The 23410-nt window shown below is 46.2% G+C and overlaps 1 protein-coding gene across 1 annotated transcript in view; it reads left to right on the top strand.

The window, feature by feature from the left end:
* The window catches only part of LOC129381120 (regulator of microtubule dynamics protein 1-like), a 101557-nt gene that overhangs the window by 9212 nt on the left and 68935 nt on the right, over positions 1-23410 (top strand). Inside the window, exons 4-5 of the mRNA XM_055063700.2 lie at positions 18346-18435; positions 18551-18606. Coding sequence (XP_054919675.1) covers positions 18346-18435; positions 18551-18606 — 146 coding nt within the window. The remainder of the gene's footprint in view (positions 1-18345; positions 18436-18550; positions 18607-23410) is intronic.

Raw genomic sequence — 23410 nt, forward strand, 5'->3', positions numbered from 1 at the left:
ACGTGGTGGAAATTTCACCCTCTCTCAAATGGCAAGGTCTCCGTTTCTGCATTGCGCCATGGAAGGGATTAGTCCTGGGCCGATTTTGCGCGGCTTGCTGCAGTGGCAAGCGAGCTGCGAGCGGAGGAGACCAATGAGAGCGGCCCCTACAGTGACGTACACACAGGGAAGTGGTGTCATGTGGACCCACCCAACATTTCTATTCATGCTCATGTCTGGTTGAGCCAGACTGCTTGTTTCGCACTATCATCTGCTCGTGTCCGCTCACGCTTGTTTTGGTTGGTCTGGTTTGGTCTCCTTCGCACTTGTTTTTTTACAATGACGAGTCTAAACCAAGACGTGTATTCCCTGTATTCCCACATAGCGGCAGCACATGGCAAGAAAGAAAAAATTAGGAAATTGGCATGCTTTTTAAACATACAGACGGCATCGTAAATATACAGCATCGACCATTTTGGACTTGTTCGCAGTGCCGTATATTTACGTCATTGACACTGAAAGGGTTAAAGGACCTCTCACCAGATTTTGCCACTGCATACTAGTGTGCATGGGTTATGCAGTGCCCATCATGCTTTCAAAGTCTTACACTAATGTACAACACAGACAGCTGAAAATTGTAATGATAGGCCGCACAATGCCCTTCTAAGAGGGGCCACTCTCCCGTCTAGCAGAGACATTGCACTGCTACCCTTCGCAGTGCACACATAGGCAGTGGCTGTGTGAATAGTCCAAAATTCCTGTGAAATGCATGACACTGAAAACTGCCTCTGGAGATGTCATGCAGCAAGAAGAAAAAGAAAAGTGAGGCAAGGTGGTAGCATAAAGGTCACGTGGATCATGGTAAGAACAGCAAACTGATGCCGACCAAAGTGAATTTCTTAACTTAACTTTCTTAACTGACGTTTCGGCCCCCACGCGACAGCCTTGAACAAGGCTCCCACGGGCACTGAAACGTGTGTTAAGAAAAAAGGCTCACCTTGGTCGGCGTCTGTTTCCTGTTCCCGCCATGATTCTTCCCTATCAGACGAGGTTTCGTCAAACCCTCAACTTTATCATGTGGATCCTTCATGTGAGGGAACGCAGGGGAATAACGTTGCTTGCACATGCCAGTCGAGTCAAGGGGAGAGTAGCTTGCTTCGTTGCACCATGGATGTATGCCACTTTTAAATGAATGCCTTTCACACCAACGCTTAAGCAAGCTGCGCTATGAATCAACTGGGTGAGTGCCGCTCTTCAATAAACCTCTCACCAAATTGGGTCACTGAGTATGTGTCGCTGAGTGTGCAGCAAGCAAGGGAACAATTCTCAGCATTGGTAGGCACCTGTGCGCCAGGCTTCTCGTCTCTAAGGCCATGCACAGACTTATTGGCAGCGCTACTAGATGGCACAGCGTGCCCAGAATAAAGCTCGAGAGGAGCCCAGTTGTCATATGCCGCGTTTCTTAGCGTTTGCACACGTCGGTGTGCCATGCATTGCGGAGGTCACAAACGGGCTTCACGGCAGTGGTGCTTGATTGCTATTGCGCTGAGTGTTCTTAGGGAAACACGAAATAGAAGTCCCACTGCAGTACACGCCTCGTACATAATTCGTTTAGACGGTGGCAATACGTTGTCGCTATATTGATTCAATGCTAATGCATTACCAGCGACAGGCATTGTGAGATGGTGTGATAGGAAGATGTGGGCCCAGGACTCGAACACACAGGGATGGCACAATGAACACAGAGAAGCTTTAATAACACGGGGACGGGACTAGGATAACGTACACGATAACACACACACAGTTCCCTTCATGAGTGTCTGTCGCTTAGGTATGGTAAAGCTAAGCGTCAATATAGGAAGGCGTCCGATAGCGCGCCGGTATCACACACTCACGGCACGAAGAGGCGCAAAGATGAGTCTGGAGCAGCGAGTGGCGCAGGGGCTGGAGGCCGGGGCGGATGCCCGGCACACGACGAGCCACTCGCGCGACAGCTGGGTCGGGACGTCTGCCCGCCACGAGGTAGACCGTTCGGAAGGCTTAGCTGCACCGGAACATGCCGGCGTCGGATGCTCGCCCAGCAGTGGAGCAGGCCGGTTGAAGCTCAAGGACAGCCCGGCCTGTTCTGCCAGCACACCCAGAAACACCGGCCTTGGGTAGATGACTGTTCGGCTCGTTCGTAAGGCCAGCCCACGCAACTCAGGCAGTTCGCATGGCTGCCGTCTCCGCCCAGACACCGGCCCTTCTCTTCCTCTTCATCAGTCGCCGCCGCACAGCAGTCACGCGCATTTGGCCACGACATTCAAATAGTCCAAACTCCTATCACAGATGGGTTCTGCCGCAATTTCTTCAAAGGTTGCACATAATTGGCACGTCAGTCATCACTGTATGATGTGCGGCAACCAAGTGAGAGCGAAGCGATGCTGTGGTATTCCCGGGCAATCACTTTCACCAGATTTCATGAAATGTGGGGGTCTGACTCGTGCTCTTGGGACAAAGGAACGTCAACACAGTAGTGTAGACAATCACAAGGGCATTTATTGCACCTTTTACACACCAATCTTTGGCCAACCGAATTATTATTGATAGAACATGCCGATGGGCACGCGACAAATCTAAGAAGTCCGACTCACTGCGACAGGATAGCGAGCGAATATGTTTGCCCCATGCTGGACACTAACACCTGGTCGTTTACGCGTACGGTCACGCAAATGGTGGCGCGTTCAAACGATCGTGTTCGTCCATTCCGGTATAAGTTTCGCAAGACGGTCTCACAGAAGCATGGATTGGCCCACGCACGGAACGTCCGCGCCGCTCGCCGATCCCGAGCCAAAAAGAGAGAGCCTACTCCCTGTCATCCCGACTAACTTCGCTGTGAGGTGGTGTTCACAGCGCAACACTCGCGCCATCTCTTGTGATGTGCTGCAACCAGATCGACCACGGCCAGCACTAAGCTACGCGGAGAAGCCGTATTACAAGACAGGCGAGCTATGCGAGAAAAACAGCATATCAGGGGACGCATGAGAGTAGCGCATCCCTACAGTGACTAACGCTGGATACATCGGTGTCTACGGGTGACAGTGTGCTTGACACCATGCCAAGAGTGCTGGCGCTCATACACAACGATGCGTCTTGACGCTAGTTAAGTGCACGACCTACTGTGTAAAGAGCGACCTGCGCATCCTGTGGTCGCCTACGGCAGCGCGCGGCCAGAGAAATACCACGTGATCATTGAGTAGGGACCAAGCGTGCCGGTAGAGGCCGCCAGTGCTCACCCTCACAGCAATGCCCGAAACGCTCCGGCCCTGCCTTCAGGAGTACGGCGATGACGGTAAAAATTCGCAGAGGAGCTGCTGTAAACTCAGCATTTCACATTGACAGCGTGCGGCTAGAAAAATGCGCGTCGATACGTGCGATACATGCCCCAGATATCTGGTATCTTCGCTGTGTAGTGCAATGAAATTTGAAACTACTTTGAAGGCACGGCCGCGCGGCTGCTAGGATTGAAATAGTGTAATCCCTAAGAGCTTTTTTTTTTCCCCTCATTGTCTGCTAAAATGTTGGTTAGTGCTGTGGTTCCAATATGGTCTGGTGTGCACTTTCCGCGCTTGCCGAGACCTGAGCGCGCCCGCACTTCATTCTCCCGTAGGTTTCGCTAGTCCCGAGCCGGAAGCAGTGAACGCACTGCGTACCGCTTTGCAGGGCCCACGCGTTCCTTTGCTGCATTCGGCACGTTCACTGAAGTGACGTGCCGTTGAGAGCGCGGCACAACGTGCATGCCACAATCGTAAAAATGTGCTGTTATTGACGTATTTATTTACGCCGCTCTACCAAATGATAACGAAAGTCTAGCTTGAAAAATTCCAAGGGCGCTTTATTGTGCCATCACACAGATAATCACTACACTTTAAGCACTTTGCTGGAGTTGGGCTTCTGAAACGAAAACGTTAGTCAACACCGCGCTTCGCGCGAGCCGGCGTATGTCGGAATTGGCTCCGTAAGCGTGTTCGGAGTCGGCGCAGGTGGCCACTGCCGCGCGCTATGCGTCGTCGTTTGACGTTCGCCGCAAGCGCGTGTTTATCGCGGAGGCCGACTATACAACCGCTTGCTAGAGAACAGGCGTGCGTATTCAACATGGAAGGAGAAGAGAGTGATACTACCGATACAGAGAGCTGTGTTTATGGCTTTACAGAAATCGAAAGACAATGTGCCCAACAATGATGAATAAAGAAGTTTAATAATCCTGCATAACTTATGGTATATATCATTGATAAGCAATTTGCATAACTACACAAGGCACACGTATAGCATAACCATAAGCTTACCAAAGCATATGCATAAGTGAAACCGTAAGCATAACCATAGGCTAAATCATAAAGCATAGCCATAAGCTAAATCTAAGCATATCCATAACTTAAACCATAAGCATATCCATAAGTTAACCCGTTAGCATATCCATAAGTTAACCCGTAAGCATATCCATAGGCTAAATCATAAAGCATACCCATAAGCTAAACCGTAAGAATAACCATAGGCTAAATCATAAAGCATAAGCTTAACCATAAGCATCACCGAACCTTTTCGCTTCGAGATATCCAGGCTTAACCTTAGCTAAGCCCCAGCCTCATAATCAGAAAGTGGTTTTGGCACGTAAAACCCCATAATTTTAAAATTTTTTAAAGCCCCAGCCAATTTTTTTTTTTTTTTTGTTCAGGTTTCAACCATTGGTTCCTAATATCGGTCACAGGGAACTCATGAAATGAAATTCATCTTGATGCTCGGCCGCTTGAATTTCAACGGTATGCAGCAGAGTAACCATCGTGCATGAAGAAGCCGCAAACGCGAAAGCCGGCGCCCACGGGGCTGAGAATCACAGTGTCACTGAAATAGAATCTGGTAATCAAGATCTAGTGGCACCAACAGATCACCAAGCACTCAGCTAATCGACTGTTTCGCGTGCGCGTTTGCGTCCTTCCGTGCTCTCACTGAAAATGCTTGCTGCCCGCGCGTGCGGCCGGCCACGGGGTTTGGGTAGGTGGGGGTGAGCACTAGCGCCACTGTTCGCGGCGGCGGTTTGGAAAACTAAAAAAAAAAAACCACACAAGCAAAAGCAAATCAGCGGCGCTGGCACAGCGCCGCACGTGCAGGTCGCCCCTTATACAGTAGGTCATGGTTAAGTGGAACCTTACAGAAGTGAAACTATCCCCACAAGTGTTCATCGGAGACTACTGCCCCTGGTCACAGTCTGCTTTTTATCAGCAGCCCTTGGTTTTTTATTATTTTGTTAATGTTGTAGTGAAGCAGACCAGTAATGCCCATAAAAGCAGAGTGCAGTACTCTTGTTAATAACATCAAGCAGTTCATGCGTGGGGTGGCTGCCTGCCAGTTTCCTTGACCCTTGCACCATTGATCCTACGCAGACTCCTTGGCCCTCGATCATGCATGTCATCCACGAGCAAGTTGCTGAGGTGTTGCCACAACTCACTTATTAGCTGTGATGGCTGGCTCATTTCACTTGCTCTGTGGCAATAATTATGCCCCAGCATTCACCTGTTGCCCACTCTTACGTGCCCATATGCACCTTTATTGCATCTCCTTAACCTGTGCGCCCAGCTGCCTGTCTAGAACCACTCTTCTTAAACCGTGACGCACTCCAGAGAACTGACCCATATGCATTTTGTGGGGTTTTTCTCATGGACCCCTAGTTGCTAAATTCTGCATGCACTGACACTGCAATATGCTTGATCTGGCACACCAGTCAACTGCTTTTTGAGTCACAGCAACTTCAACACTTGCTCGTTGCCTTCACCACATTGATGTTACCTTTCACCAATGCTGAAGTGCACCTGCAATCTATAGCAGAGAAAAGCAAGCTGCAGTTCAGGGGCAAGAACTCCTCTGCTTTCGAGCATTTCAAGACCTTGTTTTTCCCCTTGTGATGTCATTGCTGTCTCTATTGAGGGTGTCCCCATCCTTGTTAAGCACCTGTTTCTGTAATGGCTGAAAAAAATTGCCTTGAGCTCTGAAGAGTAATGATGCCACTTCCTAACTTTATACTGAGCACTGCCTCTGACCTTTCCCTACATCTTTAGCATGGATTGTTATTGAGGACGTTTTGTTGACATCTAAGTGGTGCTGCCCAAATTGTTCCTGCAAATTTTACTTGTTGGAATTTCTCATCTGCTCATCATGCCATGATTGACTGTGCCTGCACCGAAGTTGAGTTCATGTTGTTGTGTGATTCTGCCTTCACTCTTCTCACAGTTCATAATGACAATAGTGCCATCTATGTTTGTAGTTTTCCTTCTCCCCCACTTTACTGCGTGGCTAGTGGCTTGGCTGTGCTGAGACTTGATGCCGTTACCGCATATGTTCCTGACATAAAAGAAGTAAAAAAAACTAGGCAGGGAGCATTACATGACAATCTTGAAGCCTAGTCATAAACGGAGGCATCGTGGGCAACGCACTCAAGCATGTGATGTCAAGCAATTTTTTTCAAGTTGCTCTACACAGCTGCAATGGGTTCATCTGCTTTTATGCTACTTTGCCTGCTCGGTAGGTTGGCATTGTATAACGCACAGCTAATTGTGCGCATGCTCCGGAGCTTGTGTTGCTGTTGCAGCAACATTTCCAGGTATCGAGGCTGAGAACTAAAGACATAAAATGCGGCAAGCAAAAAGCGCAAGCGGAGGGCTGGAGAAAGCAATGGTAACTCCAGTTGCCAGTGGACCAAGCCACATGTTGTGTGCTGTTCCCAGGACTTATCTCACAATGTGTGCAGTTCTCATGATTCCCCAAGTGAAAGTGGGTAGAGAACAGCGTCGGAGCAAGTTGCGCTTTGACGGTTAGCTGCCTCACTTCTTGCATTCTCAAGTCTTTTTCCTTCCTCCATTGTACCTGATCACCCATCTTCTCATCACATTTATGCCATTAATGCTTCTGCTCTACTCGCTTCGCCATCTTTTACTGAGGCACTTTCTCGGTCCGTCAATGTTCAGCTTAAGCAGCAGCATTCTGCTTAGATCATCACCTTGTTAGAACATTTTAGTGCCAGCTCCAACGATCTACAGCCGTATTACGCCGTATTTCAACCGTTGCTTATGACATTGGTACTGGTCACCACACTCCTTTGCATCAGTGCCCATATTGTATGTCAGCTCATGAGTGCTGCATCATTGCAAAATAAGTTGACATGCATCATTGTGGTATAATACATCACTCCAACAGCTCACAGGCTTCAGAAGTTGCGCTGGTAAAGAAAAAGGATGCCACAATCAGGTTCCGGGTTGATAACCGATGGCCGAACAAGATCCTTTGCAAGAATGTCTATCTCCTGCCTTATATGCCTTGTATCCACTGCCTTCTAGACTGCTTACAAGGAGCACAATCCTTTTCTTCGTTAGACCTGCACTTCGGATACTAGCAGGTCCTGATGGCTTACCTGAATTCAACATGATGCCATGTCCACACTATGTTGCCTTCTTGCATCATCTACAAACCTGCACCATTTTGATCCAAGCACCACAACTGAATTTGACAGACACTTGTGGTGTTGGTCTCAGGGTTGTTTACGCAAGCTGCACCTGGATTTGACAAGTATGTCGTTGCTTACGCCAGGCATGTGCTCAACAATGTTACCAAAAACTGTTGCCATCGTATAGGCTGTAGGAAAATTTTGGCCTTTATGGATGCCAGTTTGGCAGTTGATGACCACCATGCTTTGTTGGCTTTCCTCCCTGAAAGACCATATGGCTCCCACACAGATAGATAAACTCAAGGCTATTGCGTGCTCTGCCACAGCTGGCTAATTTGTTCCGATTGTGCCGGCAATAAAAAGCACTCAACCGAAATTTCTGCTTAATATATTATTTATTTTGTTTTTATTTTATTGTACAGCTATATCTTGATTTAATGAAATCCTCCTTGTAGCAAAAAACTTCATTTCATAAGTTAGATATTCCAATGTTTCACCAGCAAAAGTTACTTCACAGGTTCTTGGAACAGTCCTGATAAATAGCATCTTAGCCATATTGATAAGCAGAAAACTGGAATGTTGACCAATTATTCCTTAATCAAAGGTGCTTGGATGTGGTGAAACCCAAACGCACAGAGTGCACCTAATGTTAGAGGCCTCCATTGCATGGTGTCGTGGACACACGTGTCAAAGCTCTTCAATATTAGGCTACCGTTTTGTTCATTTACAATGGTGATGAGGTGCGAGGCCAAGATCACCATAAAATTTTCTATATCCATTTGCGAGCATGTAGATTGTTAAACTGTATGTTGCATCTTCTGCTGTCTGGCGACATTTGCACTTGAAAGGATTTGAATGATGTTCACTGTTCGGAGAGTCGGGTGACGTTTTTCTTTTGCTTTTCGCAAATGCTTTAGCTACCTGCGTGCAATATGTGTGGACTGGAAATGAAGACATAGGAACAAATTGTTTGGCTAAATTGCAGGAATATTATGGTGTTTGATACTATTAACCAGGGGCTAAACTAAAAAAAATACTGGTTTGGATTCAGCGAGCTCCGATTTCGTTCTGGTTCAGTTCCGGTTCGAATAAAGACCTGGTTTGACGTAGTCCACTTGTCCTCCTCCATGGTCGCTTTGCCACAAAGTGCTATCATACTTATCCTCACATGCAAGTTTCAGGGGGATAGAAATGTACTACCTCGAACAGGATAGACAGCAATTGATATTTTTACACGAATGTCAATTAACAAAGTTACAGCAGTCATACACATAAAGACAGCTATGTTAGTGGCGATGCCAGAGTGTATGGCAGGTGGCATTGCAGCTTGAAGCATCCATTTCTGTGCTCAACCTTTTTCGTGGTAGATTTATCATCGTGCATATTAGGAAGGTGCAAACTAAAAGATAAATATCTGATAACTTATAATCGCATAAATGTTAGCTATTTGTGAACGTAAAACCTGAAACCGAATTGACATTTTCTTTTTTTTTCTTTGCTTTTTTTTGTACATGGCACACTGAAATAAACTTTGGAAATGATGCAAAAATAAAAGACCATAATATAAGTAATGTATAGCAAATGGCAATGGCATGACAGGCAACAAATCTTCAAAAAATATAATGTACTCTAGGACATACAACCAAACACCTTATTTAAAATGCACCTTATTTGCGATATCCAGACAGCTGTAAAAATTAGCATATGATGAGCATGCAGCATAATGATCATGTGAACAACTAAGCGTACCTCTTAGAAGGATAAATTTTTTCTAAAACGATCCAAAAAGTAAAAGGAAACACTGCACAAATAATTGCTGTTCACTCAAATATACTATCTTCTCGCTGATGCTATGCTATATGTACACACCAAGATTGCCTCGTAATCAAACTGGATGCCACCTGTACTCTGCGTAAAAATGCCTCCAATCAATTGATGCATAGTCTAGCTACAATATACGAGAGCAACGCTGGGGGTACGGCTTATCTCTTTGAAAGTCCTGTTGGTGTCGCAGGTTCAGCAGATGTACCAGTCATTATACAAATTGCCACACGCGTAGATGCACAGCCAATGGCGCTGGCTGTCACTCGTGCCGAATGAAAGCGCCGCATCCACCCTAATCCATGCGCTAAAGAAACAGCTCCAGCACTCAGTCCCAGTGGCATGCATATCACATACAAACAAGTCAAAGGAAAAGTTAAGCGCTGAGCAGCAACAGTAATTGAACTGACCAAACTCACCATTCTGCAAACTTGGTTTAGATCACACTCATTTGTCATGACGTCACTGGTGCCATGAGGTCTGGCCTTGCTGGACTTCCATCACGAGGGAGGGAAAACTTGCGATGCATAGACTACTTGCATGGCCCCTGCTGTTTCGCACTCCCCAGAGAGGCTTGTCCCCGTTCTCTTCCATCTGCCGTCCCAGTTTTATGTGGGAAATGGAGAGTGGAAGCGTGTGTTGCAATGGGGGGGAAGCGCAGGGGAAGTCGGCTGTGGTGGCTACATGCGTTGCCTGTGTGATGTGTGGGAGATATGGGTTCTCCTCCGTACTCTTGGGGACAAAGGAACGACAACACAGTAGTGCAAACAATCACAAGGGCATTTATTGCACCTTTCATAGATCAATGCCTGCTAGCCGAGTTGCTATCCCCAAAACATGCCGATGGGCGCACGACAAATCTAGAAGTCCGACTTACCGCGACCGCATTGCGAGCGAATATGTTCGCCCCATGCTGGATCCCAACGCCTGGTCGTTCACGTGTTCGGTCACGCCAACGGTGTCCAAGGCGGCCACGCGAGACGGTCTCGCAGAAGCATGGTCGGCGCACGCGCGGGCGGCACGTCCGTTCCGCTCGCTTCCCGAACCCAAAGAGAGCAAGCGCCTTCCCTTTCGGCGCCCAAGTAACCCCGCAGCAGCGCGACACTCGCACCATCTCCCGCACTGCGCCTCAACCACTCCGACCGCCGCGGGCGAAGCCGCCCTGCAGGAGACGAGCTATGCGGAAAACTAGATCTCAGGGGAGGCGTGAGAGTCACGCATCCCCACATCCCCCCAACCTTAAATCACTACATATTCCGGCGAAACATTTCACACAGTCTAACATCAACACGTGCTTCGCGAACAAGGTGGTACATGCAACAGTGGCCGCGCCGGGGAAATGTCCACACGCTGTCCATAACATGCGAGCCGACTGTCCTTGGGGTACACCGCTGGCGTCCGCCGGTCACAGCAGCAGCTTTGCGACTCGACGGCACGATCCCAGGCCAGGACTCCGGAGACGACGACGCAGTAGTCGGTACGAGCATGCGTCGCTCGCGCCGACGCGCCCTGCTGGCAAGAGCCGCCGTAGCTGTCGGTGACCGCTGGCTCCTTTGTCCGCCGCCGAGGGTTGTGAGCTGGATGCAGGAGGCCGCCGAAGTCGCTGCGCCGAACTGGCCACAGCATCACCATCGCCCGGGGTGACTTGATCGTAGTCCGGGGCAGCAGCGCAGACGATGTGCAGGTGACAGCCAGCCAGGGGTGACTGCAATCACGCTGCGTACACTGAAAACACTCGGCAAACACTAAAGTAGTGCAAGGGAAAGGAATTCTGCATGCGCATCGCCCACGTGGTACGATGTTCAACTCGGCTAGCAAAAGATCGGGCAGCTACTCAGATGCTAAGTTCAAGTGAACGAAGCTCGCTTCCTTGAGCCGAACGAGTAATTTCAATTCGTGCGAGGCTAAATAGAATGAGGGAAGCAAATTGCAACGCCTCAACGCCACGGTCCACCAGGTTGTGTCCCTCCACGTGCGACAGGCAGCTTCGTAAAGCCTTAGGCCTAAATCGTCGCTACCCTGACAACAACCGGCATCCAAAAACAACACCCAAAATGGGCGCAAAACAGGCAGCCGCGAGGAGACGTCAGCTCTGTTAGGTGGTCCTACTCCGCTCGGTGCACACAGCATCCGAGTTGACGGTGCCCACCGTCCCAGACGGTGTCGGAGCGCCCGGTGCCAGGCCGCAATACCAGTCAGCCCGTCGTGGCACCCGTGGCCCGCGGCCACCCGGCTCCCAGAGCCGCGACTTCATCCGAGTCAGAGATAGAAGAAGCTATTTACATAAGAAATTCGGACCACCCACGAGGCTTCCGTACTCACTCGCTTCAGGCTTGCCACTGCTCCGCGGGCGCTCAGCCTCGCTCTCCCAGGATGCAGACCACGTGGCTCTCGTACTGACGACTGTCATTAAAAAAAACACTTCCGAAAAGGCTTAGCATGTTGACATGTTCAAACACACTACAGCCACCACCGCCTCGCTCAAGAAAGCACGCCGCCGACGCTAGTGATCAAAATCCACGCTAGGCCTACGCTTCGGTTCAAACAAAGGTCTTGAACGAAGCAACACTGTTAAAATTATCGTCCGATGCCCCAAGAGCCCCACGTTGGGCAGCCAGATGTGGGAGATATGGGTTCTCCTCCGTACTCTTGGGGACAAAGGAACGACAACACAGTAGTGCAAACAATCACAAGGGCATTTATTGCACCTTTCATAGATCAATGCCTGCTAGCCGAGTTGCTATCCCCAAAACATGCCGATGGGCGCGCGACAAATCTAGAAGTCCGACTTACCGCGACCGCATTGCGAGCGAATATGTTCGCCCCATGCTGGATCCCAACGCCTGGTCGTTCGCGTGTTCGGTCACGCCAACGGTGTCCAAGGCGGCCACGCGAGACGGTCTCGCAGAAGCATGGTCGGCGCACGCGCGGGCGGCACGTCCGTTCCGCTCGCTTCCCGAACCCAAAGAGAGCAAGCGCCTTCCCTTTCGGCGCCCAAGTAACCCCGCAGCAGCGCGACACTCGCACCATCTCCCGCACTGCGCCTCAACCACTCCGACCGCCGCGGGCGAAGCCGCCCTGCAGGAGACGAGCTATGCGGAAAACTAGATCTCAGGGGAGGCGTGAGAGTCACGCATCCCCACAGATGATGGCTCCATGCTGACGCTGCAGAGGCATATGTAAAGCTGGTGTATGCATGTGCCCATGTGTGTGTGCAAAGGGAGGGATAGGGCAGAGTTGCAGAGGCCTTGAAGGTCTAGCGTAGTGGGATGTTGCATTGAAATTGGATAAACATGGTGTGTTGCTGCATTGTCACTGTTTTAGTGGTTTAGGGCATAGCTTCCGCAGTTTCAGCTTACGCTGGCCCCAGCCAACCTAGGCAATTAGATAAAGATACAGTTGAGACTCTTTTAAATCTAGTACTGAAATATAATCACTTTGAGTTCGAGGACAAACATTATCTGCAAATCAGCGGAACCGCCATGGGAACGAAGATGGCGCCAAATTATGCAAATATCTTTATGGCATCTTTAGAAATACCCTTCCTCGCAAACTCGGCCGTAAAACCAATATTTTATAAGCGATTCCTGGATGACATTTTCTTTGTGTGGGCCGACAATGAACAAAGTCTCTTAGACTTCATTTAATAATTTCAATTCTCTGCACCCGTCAATCTGCTTTACGCACAACTTCTCCCAAGATAGTATTCACTTCCTCGACGTCACTCTGTCACTGAGTGGCGGTCGCATTTCCACGTCCCTATACAAAAAGCCAACAGATCGTCAGCAATATCTGCATTTTTATAGTTGCCACCCCCATCACTGCAAAACAGGCATTCCCTACTCCCAGGCCCACAGATACAGAAGAGTCTGTTCCGAATCTGCGCAATTTGAGCGACACGCGGAGGAAGTGAAATCTGCTCTCATACGCCAAAAATATCCTCCAAAAATGGTAGACGATGCCATTGAACGCGCCCGTAGCTTAGATCGAGCACAGATAATGGGAGAAAAGGTTAGCAATACCAATACACAATCAGATCCAAACTTGGTCCTCACATACACCACCGGTGCTCCGCGGGTCAATGCCATTCTCGCCCGCCATTTTAATATCATGAAACAGAGCATTCGACTCGCTACTATCTTCAAGCAGCCGCCTCGGGTTGTGTATAGAAGAAACAAAAATTTAAGGGCTTTGTTAGTCAGGGCGAGGACACAGAAGTCAAGCACGCCCAAGGGCTGTCGACCGTGTGGGAAACCTCGTTGCAAGGTATGCCGTCACTTGACAACATCAGACACGGCTGAAGCATCGAACTCGCCCTTCGTATATAAGATTACCGAAAATCTTGACTGTGATTCCAGTAACGTCGTGTACAAAATTCGATGCGAGGTGTGTAGGCAGGAATATATCGGCCAAACAGAGACCCCTTTTCCCCTGCGGTTTAACAATCACCGCGCGCATGTGAAAAGTCTCCCCAATTTACCCTTCTCCAGGCACGTTCGGCTGCCAGATCACTCCTTTGAACGCGTGAGCGTTGTGCTCTTGCAATCTGGTTTCCAACACACCCGTGCACGCGAGCAGAGAGAATCTTTTTTCATCCATAAATTTGGAACGTACACTAAAGGAATTAATGAGAGTCCGGGGCGGCTGACGTGCCTCCGGGATATGCCGCGAAAGTGCATGGGAAACGCGAATACACGTTCTGTACTCTAAAATTGAGATGCTGGCTATTCACTGCTTGCTCACCCCTCCGCATGCGCCTCAAGGGCGCGAGCGGAAAACCAATAAATTTAGTTTCCTGGACCCTGCCACTGAAGTGGTCATTCTGAGTGACCTATTGCCCTTCTTGAAATACGCACGTGCTGACTTGAGGGCAGTTGTCTGTTAAACGTTCAAAAATTGGACCACAAGGAGGCTATTTAACTCGGCTCCCTAAATCTAAGCCCATGGGCGCACTTGCTTTGCGAATCCCACGCATATATTCTTTTTTGGAACTACATATATATATTTTTTTCGCACCGTAGCTGGACCACAGAGTTGCCGGAACGGGCCGTGCCTTGTATATGTGTACTGTGACACTGTGTTTCTTTCCACAAGTTGCCGCTCTTCTGTCTTCCTTCTGGGCCCCTTCTCTATTGTGCCCCCCGCCACCCGATTCAACTTGCCCTCTCTCCCGCTACAACGGCAGCCCACGCACTGGTGCTGCGGAGCGACCGTTTTCTCCCTCCTTGCCTCGGATGCACGGGAACCTAGCTGCCCGCTACTTCCCGCCCCCCTCACTCTCCGACTTACGTCTCCCTCCTCCTGTGTGCTTTTTTCTTTTTCTTTCCTTTTTCTTTCTTTTTCCCTTTTTTTTCCTCACTGACCTCCTTGCTCTACATACATGTGACTCCGCCTTCCTCTTGCCCTGCATAGCTGCCAAAGGCCGCTGTAAATCTGCCAAGGCGCCGAAAACCAATCACTGTCGCAACTGTTCCTCTCGGTTTGATGTATGTAAGAACGACCGGGCACCCGGTCTGGTGTCTTCACTACCAGGGCCGAACTGCCATTTTTTGTAAACCCTGATGAAGATCGGTCCACCGATCGAAACTGTCGAAATTAAATACTTGTTCTGTTTACCTTGTAGCACCACTCAAGTTCTTTACGTTTGAAAGGTAGCCTGAAGAATCCCTCTTTGCCTACTATATATATATATATATATATATATATGACGTTCTTTTTATAAGATACGCTGACAAATGAGCTGCTTGCTTTCGTGAAACTTCTTGACCAGAAATATCCAGTGACAACCGTAATTGTCACTCATATTTGCACTCCGGGTACTCTATATTCTGCGCAACCACATCATACACGATCACTTTTGCAACTGCAAACTTTAGATGTAAAGTTTCAGTTTTAGTCTACCATAGCGGTCGATAATGGCGGTGTACCCGCCGGTTGCTCAGTGGCTATGGTGTTGGGCTGCTGAGCACGAGGTCGTGGGATCAAATCCCGGCCACGGCGGCCACATTTCTATGGGGGCAAAATGTGAAAACACCTGTGTACTTAGATTTAAAGATCGTTAGATCTTTAAATCGTTAGATTTAAAGATCGCGTTAAAGATCCCCAGGTGGTAGAAATTTTCGGAGTCCTCCACTACGGCGTGCCTCATAATCAGAAAGTGGTTTTGGCATGTAAAACCCCACAATTTAATTTAATAATGGCAGTGGTAAGAAGTCGGAGAATATGCGAACAACAGAAATTGTATTCGCGGCAATGGTGTTCAAAATGCGACTTGTACATATCAAGTCCGAAACATTTAAACCATTCATTGGCATTCAAAATATTGGTTGCCATTTTACGTTGACTTTATGGGGCAGCCCTAGTAATCGAGCTTGTGCAAAATATTGATCCGCGATGCTCATCGGAAAGCCACTGTACACTTCTTTTTCCTTTATTACTTTCATAAATGTCAGTTTTTTCTTTCTTCTTGCAAACTTATGTGCAGTACTGGCAAGCATGCAATAACCAACAAAGTAACTTTGCATTTATTCTGTGATACTCTGCTATGCCAACTGAATGTCACCAAGAATGTAAACAATTGATGAGGGCATTACATGAACAGTGTTCACTGCATGTTGATGGGTGTTGTTCTTGGCTGTCAGTATTTTTTTTTCATTGTGCAGGAATACGTCTAATTAGGTAACTCTACAAATTTACCTTATCGACGAGATGTCAATGAAAAAGTTGGGGAGGATGTTGAAACATGACCAATAACTGGATTTGAAGCAACCTAGGATTTGCATTATCCAATATCCTTGTTCAATAAGTGAAAGTAAGTAATGCTAGCTGATAAATAATAGTTGCTTGTGCACAATGGGAGAAAAAACTCTTGACTCGCATTAACAAAAGCCTATGAACATACAGTGGCTGCTTTTCGTGTAAATCCCTTGGTTATTTTTTACCTTGGGCACATTTAGTTGGCACATCTGGTACTTAATTTAATAGTGGTTTCCGAGGAACGCCCATGGGTTTCCTTTGTCGGGTGTAGGACATTTTTTTTCCTTTAGTGAACTTTCCTCCAACTTTTGGACTTCACAGAGCTGATTCGCCATAACCTAATAGTATTCTGCAAAGTCTGATAAAAACATCTTTTATTGATTTGTCTGTATTTTAGTCATGTTGAGCCTTACCTAGCATGCTCCCAGACACGTATCTTCTGCTCAATTACACACAATTCCTGCTCCAAACCTGCTACATAGTGCCAAATTTGCTTCTTCCTTGGCCGCTTCCATCCCTTTAGGTGCCATAGATAGTTGATGTATTTACAAAAACACTTCAAATAAAGCACTAATCAAGTTAACATAATGGTGGTTCCAATAATTTTTCATAAAAAAATAAGCAGTAGTGCACAAATGAGTTCAGTGGCTATTTATAGTGTGCATGTTTTGCAGTGGCGTTTGGTGAAAAACAACTCAACGCTTGAAGTGTTGTGCCCAAGTAAAGGCTTGTTGCACTTTCCACATACTCTCTACCTTTCCCCAGATAATTTGTGAACATGACAATATCGTGGACTGGTTGTGCCATCTACTCAAAAGTTCGTTAAACTACAAGTTTTATTGTAGGTTTTTTTTATACAACAGATGGCATGACAAAACCCTTTTATTGTCAGTGACGTAAATATACAGCGCCTGCGAACTAGTCCAAAATGGTTGGTGCCTTCTTTTTGTGGCACCATCTGTATTTTTAAAAAGTGTGTCAGTTTCTTGACTTTTTTTTTCCTGGCATTTGATGCCACTATGCGGGAATACAGGAAATATTTTTCTCGTACCTCCCTCTGTCTGTTTTCGTTGCATGGTTTGTTTTAGAGCTACCTTGTTTGCTGTGGCACGTCTATATACTACCACGCGCGCATTGGCTCGCGGCTGGTCAGCGGTTAGTTTAGGTTCTGTTCTGCTGGCAGTTTTGGCTTCTTGCGCTCACAAAACTGACGGCTATTTTGTTACTAATCGCTCAAAGGGCGACCACCTGTTACTCGCTCATTTATTGCTCACAGGGATGCGCATACGAAGGATGCCGCCGTGCATGCGTTTCCTTTTTTGGAGACTCTAGAAAACTAATTTCCTCTGGTTGATAAGATGAAGGTTAGCGGAAGTTTGCCAAATGTTTTGCTTTTTTAACGAGCACACAACCACACAGTTTCCTTGAGTGCACTCACCGATGCAGTTCGATTACGCTATGGACATAAGTATTAGTATAAAAGCAGGAACATTTGAGTCTTGTGAAATATTCTCGTCTGCGCATTTGCTAAGACTTGAACTACTATGTGCATAACAAAGCATCAAATTTTTCATTCTTATAAAATTATTTCCTTTTTACATATATACCAACGCAATATATTTTTTTCTCACTTTACGGTCACCTTGAAAAAATAACGGTAAATTTTTTTAGAAATAGGTCCCGCTGAAGAATTTAAATCTGCAATAAAAAAAAAAATCGACCTTGAGTGGTCGTATATGGCGAACAAAATCGACCCTAAAAGGGTTGACTATTGGTGTTGCTCACATTTAGTTTTCCTACATGGTAAACCAACACGAAAAGCGTGCTCATTTATTTAATTGTGCGGAATGTCAAGAACTACTTCTAAACTATGATTCAGAGGACTTAGACATTGATTACGAGGTGCTTTCAAATTACAGTGATAAAAAGGCCATTTTGCCTGTGGAACAATAATTATCCTGATATAATTAATTAGCACGCCTAAATTCTTAAGTGAATTTTCAGTTGAAATAAACTGTAAAATGTTCAGTGTGTGATGATAAGCAACATTTGAATTTAAAGACAACCTGTTCGACAGAATGTGCTCGATGCCAGGCACCCAAATAGTTAATGTGGTATTTTGTATTATTTTTCCTCTCCAGACAGATGATATTGCAAGCAAAAGCAAGGGGTCAAATGCTTTATGGGAAAGCTCATTTAACCATTGATTTGCAGGATTTCACCATTCGCCCTTGCCAAACTGCCATCAAGCAACTTTGTTTTTCTTTTTTTCGAAAATGTATTTCTGTACCTTTCTCTCCGGCTTCTTTTTCCAGTGGTACAGTATATTAGTAGGTTCCAAGAAGGACCATCCTTCAACTAAGGAAAGAATCCATGATGGTTTCTTAATCAAGAAGCACGTTGAGGCAAGTTTAAAATTCTGTGTTTCTTCTTGTACATGTCGTATTTCTGTGGCATACTGAGAACATGTTCGGTTTCTAGATTTTTTAAGCGGTTTGTCTTGCATCTTTATCTTTACAGAAAGCAATAGAATTGATGCCCCAAGACCCTCTGAACTATTATGTTCTTGGAAATTGGTGAGCACTGCGTTCTGCTTGCATTGCAGTAGGCCAAACTATCTCTACTCTTCCCCGTAGGGACTTTGATTAAATTTCAATTTCCTGTGGCCTTAACATTAAGCAAGGGAATGAGTGGCGCATTCAGCGCTCTGTATCTATGGCCTGTGTAGCATTAGTCTAAGTGCCTGGATCTGCACTTGGGCCAGAGAAAAATGTTTTACAAATTTTTTACATTTGTGCTTCTATCATGCCGATCTAGGTTTATGCTGAAATTGTGTAGGTGCCATCATACCGTAATAAAGCAAAAACAGGAAAAAACGGCAAACTTCAAGTCAGGTTTTCCCCCACAAACTCCGAACACCATTCAACATAAAAAAAAAAACTTGAACTACTTGTTCACTTTAATTTCTGGTTTTGAAGTGTACATCTGGCAGAAAAAAATGGAACGCTAATTGACAAAACAACTAATTAGTAAAGTAAACAAATAATTGGCTTGTCGAAATATATGGACATTACTGTGGGTATCTTGAAAATTCATTTTGAATGTTATAGTGCGTGCGTGCGTGTGTGTGTGCGCGCGCGCACCTGCATGTGTGCATGCTAGTCACAATCGTAAACCAACAGGCAATGAGATCAAAGAAAGCATAGAGGAAATTAAGTGTCACTTTCATTTAAGCGAATAAATTATAAATAAATGGAAATTAGGCCCCTCTGATTGCCTTGTTCTCGTTTATTACATAGCGAGGGTCTTGAATCTGGCAGCTTTGATGCCTTCACGTAGCATGTAAGGGTTCATTGACGAGTCCCCCTCACCATAAAAAGTTAAAGTACTGCATGACGCCTATGTTAGACAGGATGTTCTACATCCATAGCCATCAGTGGTGCCGCTGGCTAACACTCCCCAAGGTTTGTTCAGGGTACATACATAAATCCTCTAGGAAGTGGACGGGAAAACAGCACCGCTATAGGTGTATAGGTAAGAGCACTTCACACGTAATGCGAAGACATCGGTTTGTATCCCACCTTCAGCCAGTTGTTTTTATTTTGTGTAACTTTCATTTCCATTTTATTGAAGTGCAGAATTAACTGCGAGTAAAGGTTAAACATGTATTTATCTTATCTTTTTATGCAGTAACAATAACATGCAACAGCAATTTGAAGAAAGGTACTTGCTTCTTACTATAATACAATATTAAATGCAGTGTTTCAGAAAGTATCAATTTATACAGAGCTTCCTTTTTGCACCAGAGCAGTAAGTTACTGCTCCAAAGCATTCTTTTCTTACTCCAAACTGCGATTTTTCCAGCTCCGAAAGCTCACGAGATCTGCTATCTTTCAAGGCACGCGCACTGCTTGCGGAGGCTGCTATTTTCGCTTTCTGCTTTGAGTTCGAAAACTAGAACGTGGACTGTGCAACTGACCAAGAAGATGCTTCAAATGGTCCGTGGGGCGAACGAGTGACTGAAGGTGTCCAAGAACAGAAAGGACCTGCGCATTGAGAAGTTAACGGGAAAGGAAGCGTGCTGCCGCCGTCTTGAAGGAGCTTGAGCTCAAAAAAGTGTTGGCTGATGCCGAGATGCAAGTGTCCCTCATCCAAACGAAAATAAACTCTTTGAAGCAGTGAAACACAACAATGAGGTGTCATGCGCGGGTTGAGAGTATGTCAGGACAGTTGAGGTTGACTTACGAGCTGTTGAGAGAGAATCTCAGTTGTGACAAAGTTCGGGCCTCATACCACTGAGCGTGCTATCAGTTGATAGAAATAGCTCATATTCGAAAATATTTGCTTTTGTACGCATTTCCTTTTTTATTCGTATTTGAGAATGTCCGACTCGATTTGCAATTTGTTTCGAAGACATTTTATTTGCTGTGCATTTTACTAACCCCTCCCTTCTATTCTCTTCTTGAATAACATGAACACTACTCCTTAGTATTCAAATTGGATTAAGTCGTTCTTTTTAAAAAAATTTTTATATGCTTACTAGAGAGTGACCGCATCGAGCGATATGGTTTCAGCTCGTCTTGACATAAAACAGTTCTGCATCACTCAGGTAATTTTGCAAAGGCACTCAGGGAAAACCTGGAAAACTCGGGGAATTTGGAAATGTCAACTTGGTAGACACCCTGAAATTAACACCGTCAAAGGGACACCGTCGATGTGAACATCAAGTAGGTTCCCGTTAGTTGGTAGTGTCAACTGAGAATTTCGGCATGATAAACATAATGCAGCACTACCTCCAGGAGCTGTAAGGTCTAGTTTTCCGACCTTGAGGCTCCATAACTGGTCATTGACAAATAGTGGCATGGCTTGGGCAACGGGGACCGACGGCGCTGAGTTGACGGCTAGCTAGCAGGACAAGTCTCATCTGCAGCAGTGGGAGAGGTAGGAGACATACAGCGAGGCAAATAGCGGCGAGGATTGGCATGTGGTCGAGGACAAGGGAAAAGTATCTCCAAGGCAAGGACGTCCAGGAGGTACGGCAGTGATGAGCTACATGGCCAATTCGGTGGCAACAGAAGCACATTGGCTTGTTGTCTGGAGTTTTCCACTCATCGGAATCTGGAAGGAGAATACAGGTCAATGCGAGGCACTGCTGTCAGCACCGGCCTGGGGCCAGGTAGGGAGGCAGAACAGGCAGCAGGAAAACCGAGGTTGAAAAATTCTTGCCGCACAACTTAACTGCCTGAATAAGGGAGATCGCTGACGCCGATTGTTAGTGGTATGGTCAGGTGGCCTTGGATGGAACGGGGCTGGACTTGCAGCGTTGGGCTCTCTGAGAACATGTTACACCCCCATTGAAGGGGGGTGCAGTGGTAAGGTTGACACAGGATGACGTCTCAGCCGTGTTCAGGAGATGGGAGAACTGTGGAATGATGCGCCAGCTTTTGGACACCTTGAAGCAGCGGCATTCCTTGACAGCGACATCGCTGGTGAAAACATTATTGTACTACTTTGATCCTTTATAGTCCCTTTGAGGACGTGGCCTACTTTGTCAACCTCAGCCATATTGTTGTAGACTTTCTGAAAACGAGCGAGCTTGTCATGCATGTACAAGACATCCAATTCAGTGGAAGATTCCACTCGGCTAGCAAGCTCTTTTCTTGCAGCCAGTTGGTGATTGGTCAGGTTTCCAAAGGTCGCTGAGCTTGTCCTTGAAGGCATCCCAGCTACACAGCTCGTCCGCGTGAGTCTGGAACCAAAACACAGTGTTCCACCCAAGTAGAAAATTACATTTGCTAGCATTATGGTAAGGTCGCAGTGATTGTTCTGGCTAACACGCTTATACATGCCTAGTCAAACCTCAACATCAACTTTATCTTGGCCAGTGAATACACCAGAGTCGCAGGATTGGTAACCGTGATGCATGTTGTTGAGTAGCAGATGTAGGTGCAGGCAAGGTGCCGTGACTGGGAGCTATGGTGGAAAGCTGGACGGTGCGGCCACTGTAGAACTTTGTGGTGATGACAGGGAACACCAACCTCCACCAAAATATTATGCAGATAATGGATTAAACATGGATTCCATGCTTGTACTGACTGAAGAAAAAAGACAGCTAACTGTCAAGGACAATTAGGATCAGTTTTAAACAAAAGATCAGTAATTGTCATTAAAGAAAACTGCAGGACTCAACATCTCTAGACCAAGCAAGCTTTCAAAGGCTGATTGGCTGCTGTAAGACTAGCTTACCGAAACTGGTTAAATAGTTGTGGAAAAAGAAACAAAATTTGTGGAAAAAGAAAAGAAAAAACTGCTAAAGGACCTACGTGCCATAAACACATGCATTAGGGCCTGTTGCAACGAAAACGTCCCTGTTTGTAGTGTGAAAAGTAAAACTGCTGCATGAATGCCATAAAACTAAGGTGCAACAATCAGAAATATCAGGTTGTAATGTAGGCTCCAGCTGCGAAACAATAAACATAGCTTGCATTTACTCATTTTGTTTCTGAATTGCTCCGAAAATTTGTTTCATGTGTGATAATTTGCAATACTTTGTTTAGCAGACGGAGAACAGTAACAAAAATTTCAGTTGGTTTCTGCAAAGCATTGGGTTTGTTTCGATATTATAAATTACTGAATAGTTAATTTTCTAATATAAATAGCTAGTGTATTATTAAATTCGTGTGTGTGTGTGTGTGTGTGTTTGCGCGTGTGTGTGTGTGCGTGTGTGCACGCGCGCCACAGTTACATTTAAGTTTTCCCTGAATTTCTAAACATTGGCCGTGGCAGATAGCCTAATTTGTGTCCTTGAGCTGGGTTGTTCGAAGAGGCGGACATTACTAGCACAAGAAATCTAAATATGATCAGCTTATTAAGAAATGCACTAATTAACTTCTTAATTACTTTAGGGCACACATTGCAACTTATGAATTATAGCCAGATATCTCCATGATGTCAAGTTTGGAGATTATTTCCCAAAGTGCGGGATGAAATACATAGGTTTTCCAATTACCTTTGTGCTTCAATGTATAAAAGAGCATTTTAAAAAAGTAAGTGGAACAGCAATGTAGCTTTACGGCAAGTTCAATGGTGCATGTCTCTAAAGCAGTCTCATTTGAGTTTGGCACCAATTTCGGTTTCTCTGACCTAGCATAGCTCCTGTACTTTATGCAGGCAAAACAGCTAACCCTGCGTGAACTTAAGAAGCTAATTCATGTTTATGAACATTCTATATCTCTCGAGTTCTTAGTATGAGCCAGCAATGCAGGCAGCCTGCGTTAGAGACCCAAAACAGGCCACCGAACCTTCGTGTTGGTGTGATTGCGCAATCGCTTAATTCAGTTCACTGACCCGTTTGTACATGTCACTTGGTTGTAATTTTCC

Source organism: Dermacentor andersoni, chromosome 1, assembly GCF_023375885.2.
Source record: "Dermacentor andersoni chromosome 1, qqDerAnde1_hic_scaffold, whole genome shotgun sequence".
NCBI lineage: Eukaryota > Metazoa > Arthropoda > Arachnida > Ixodida > Ixodidae > Dermacentor > Dermacentor andersoni.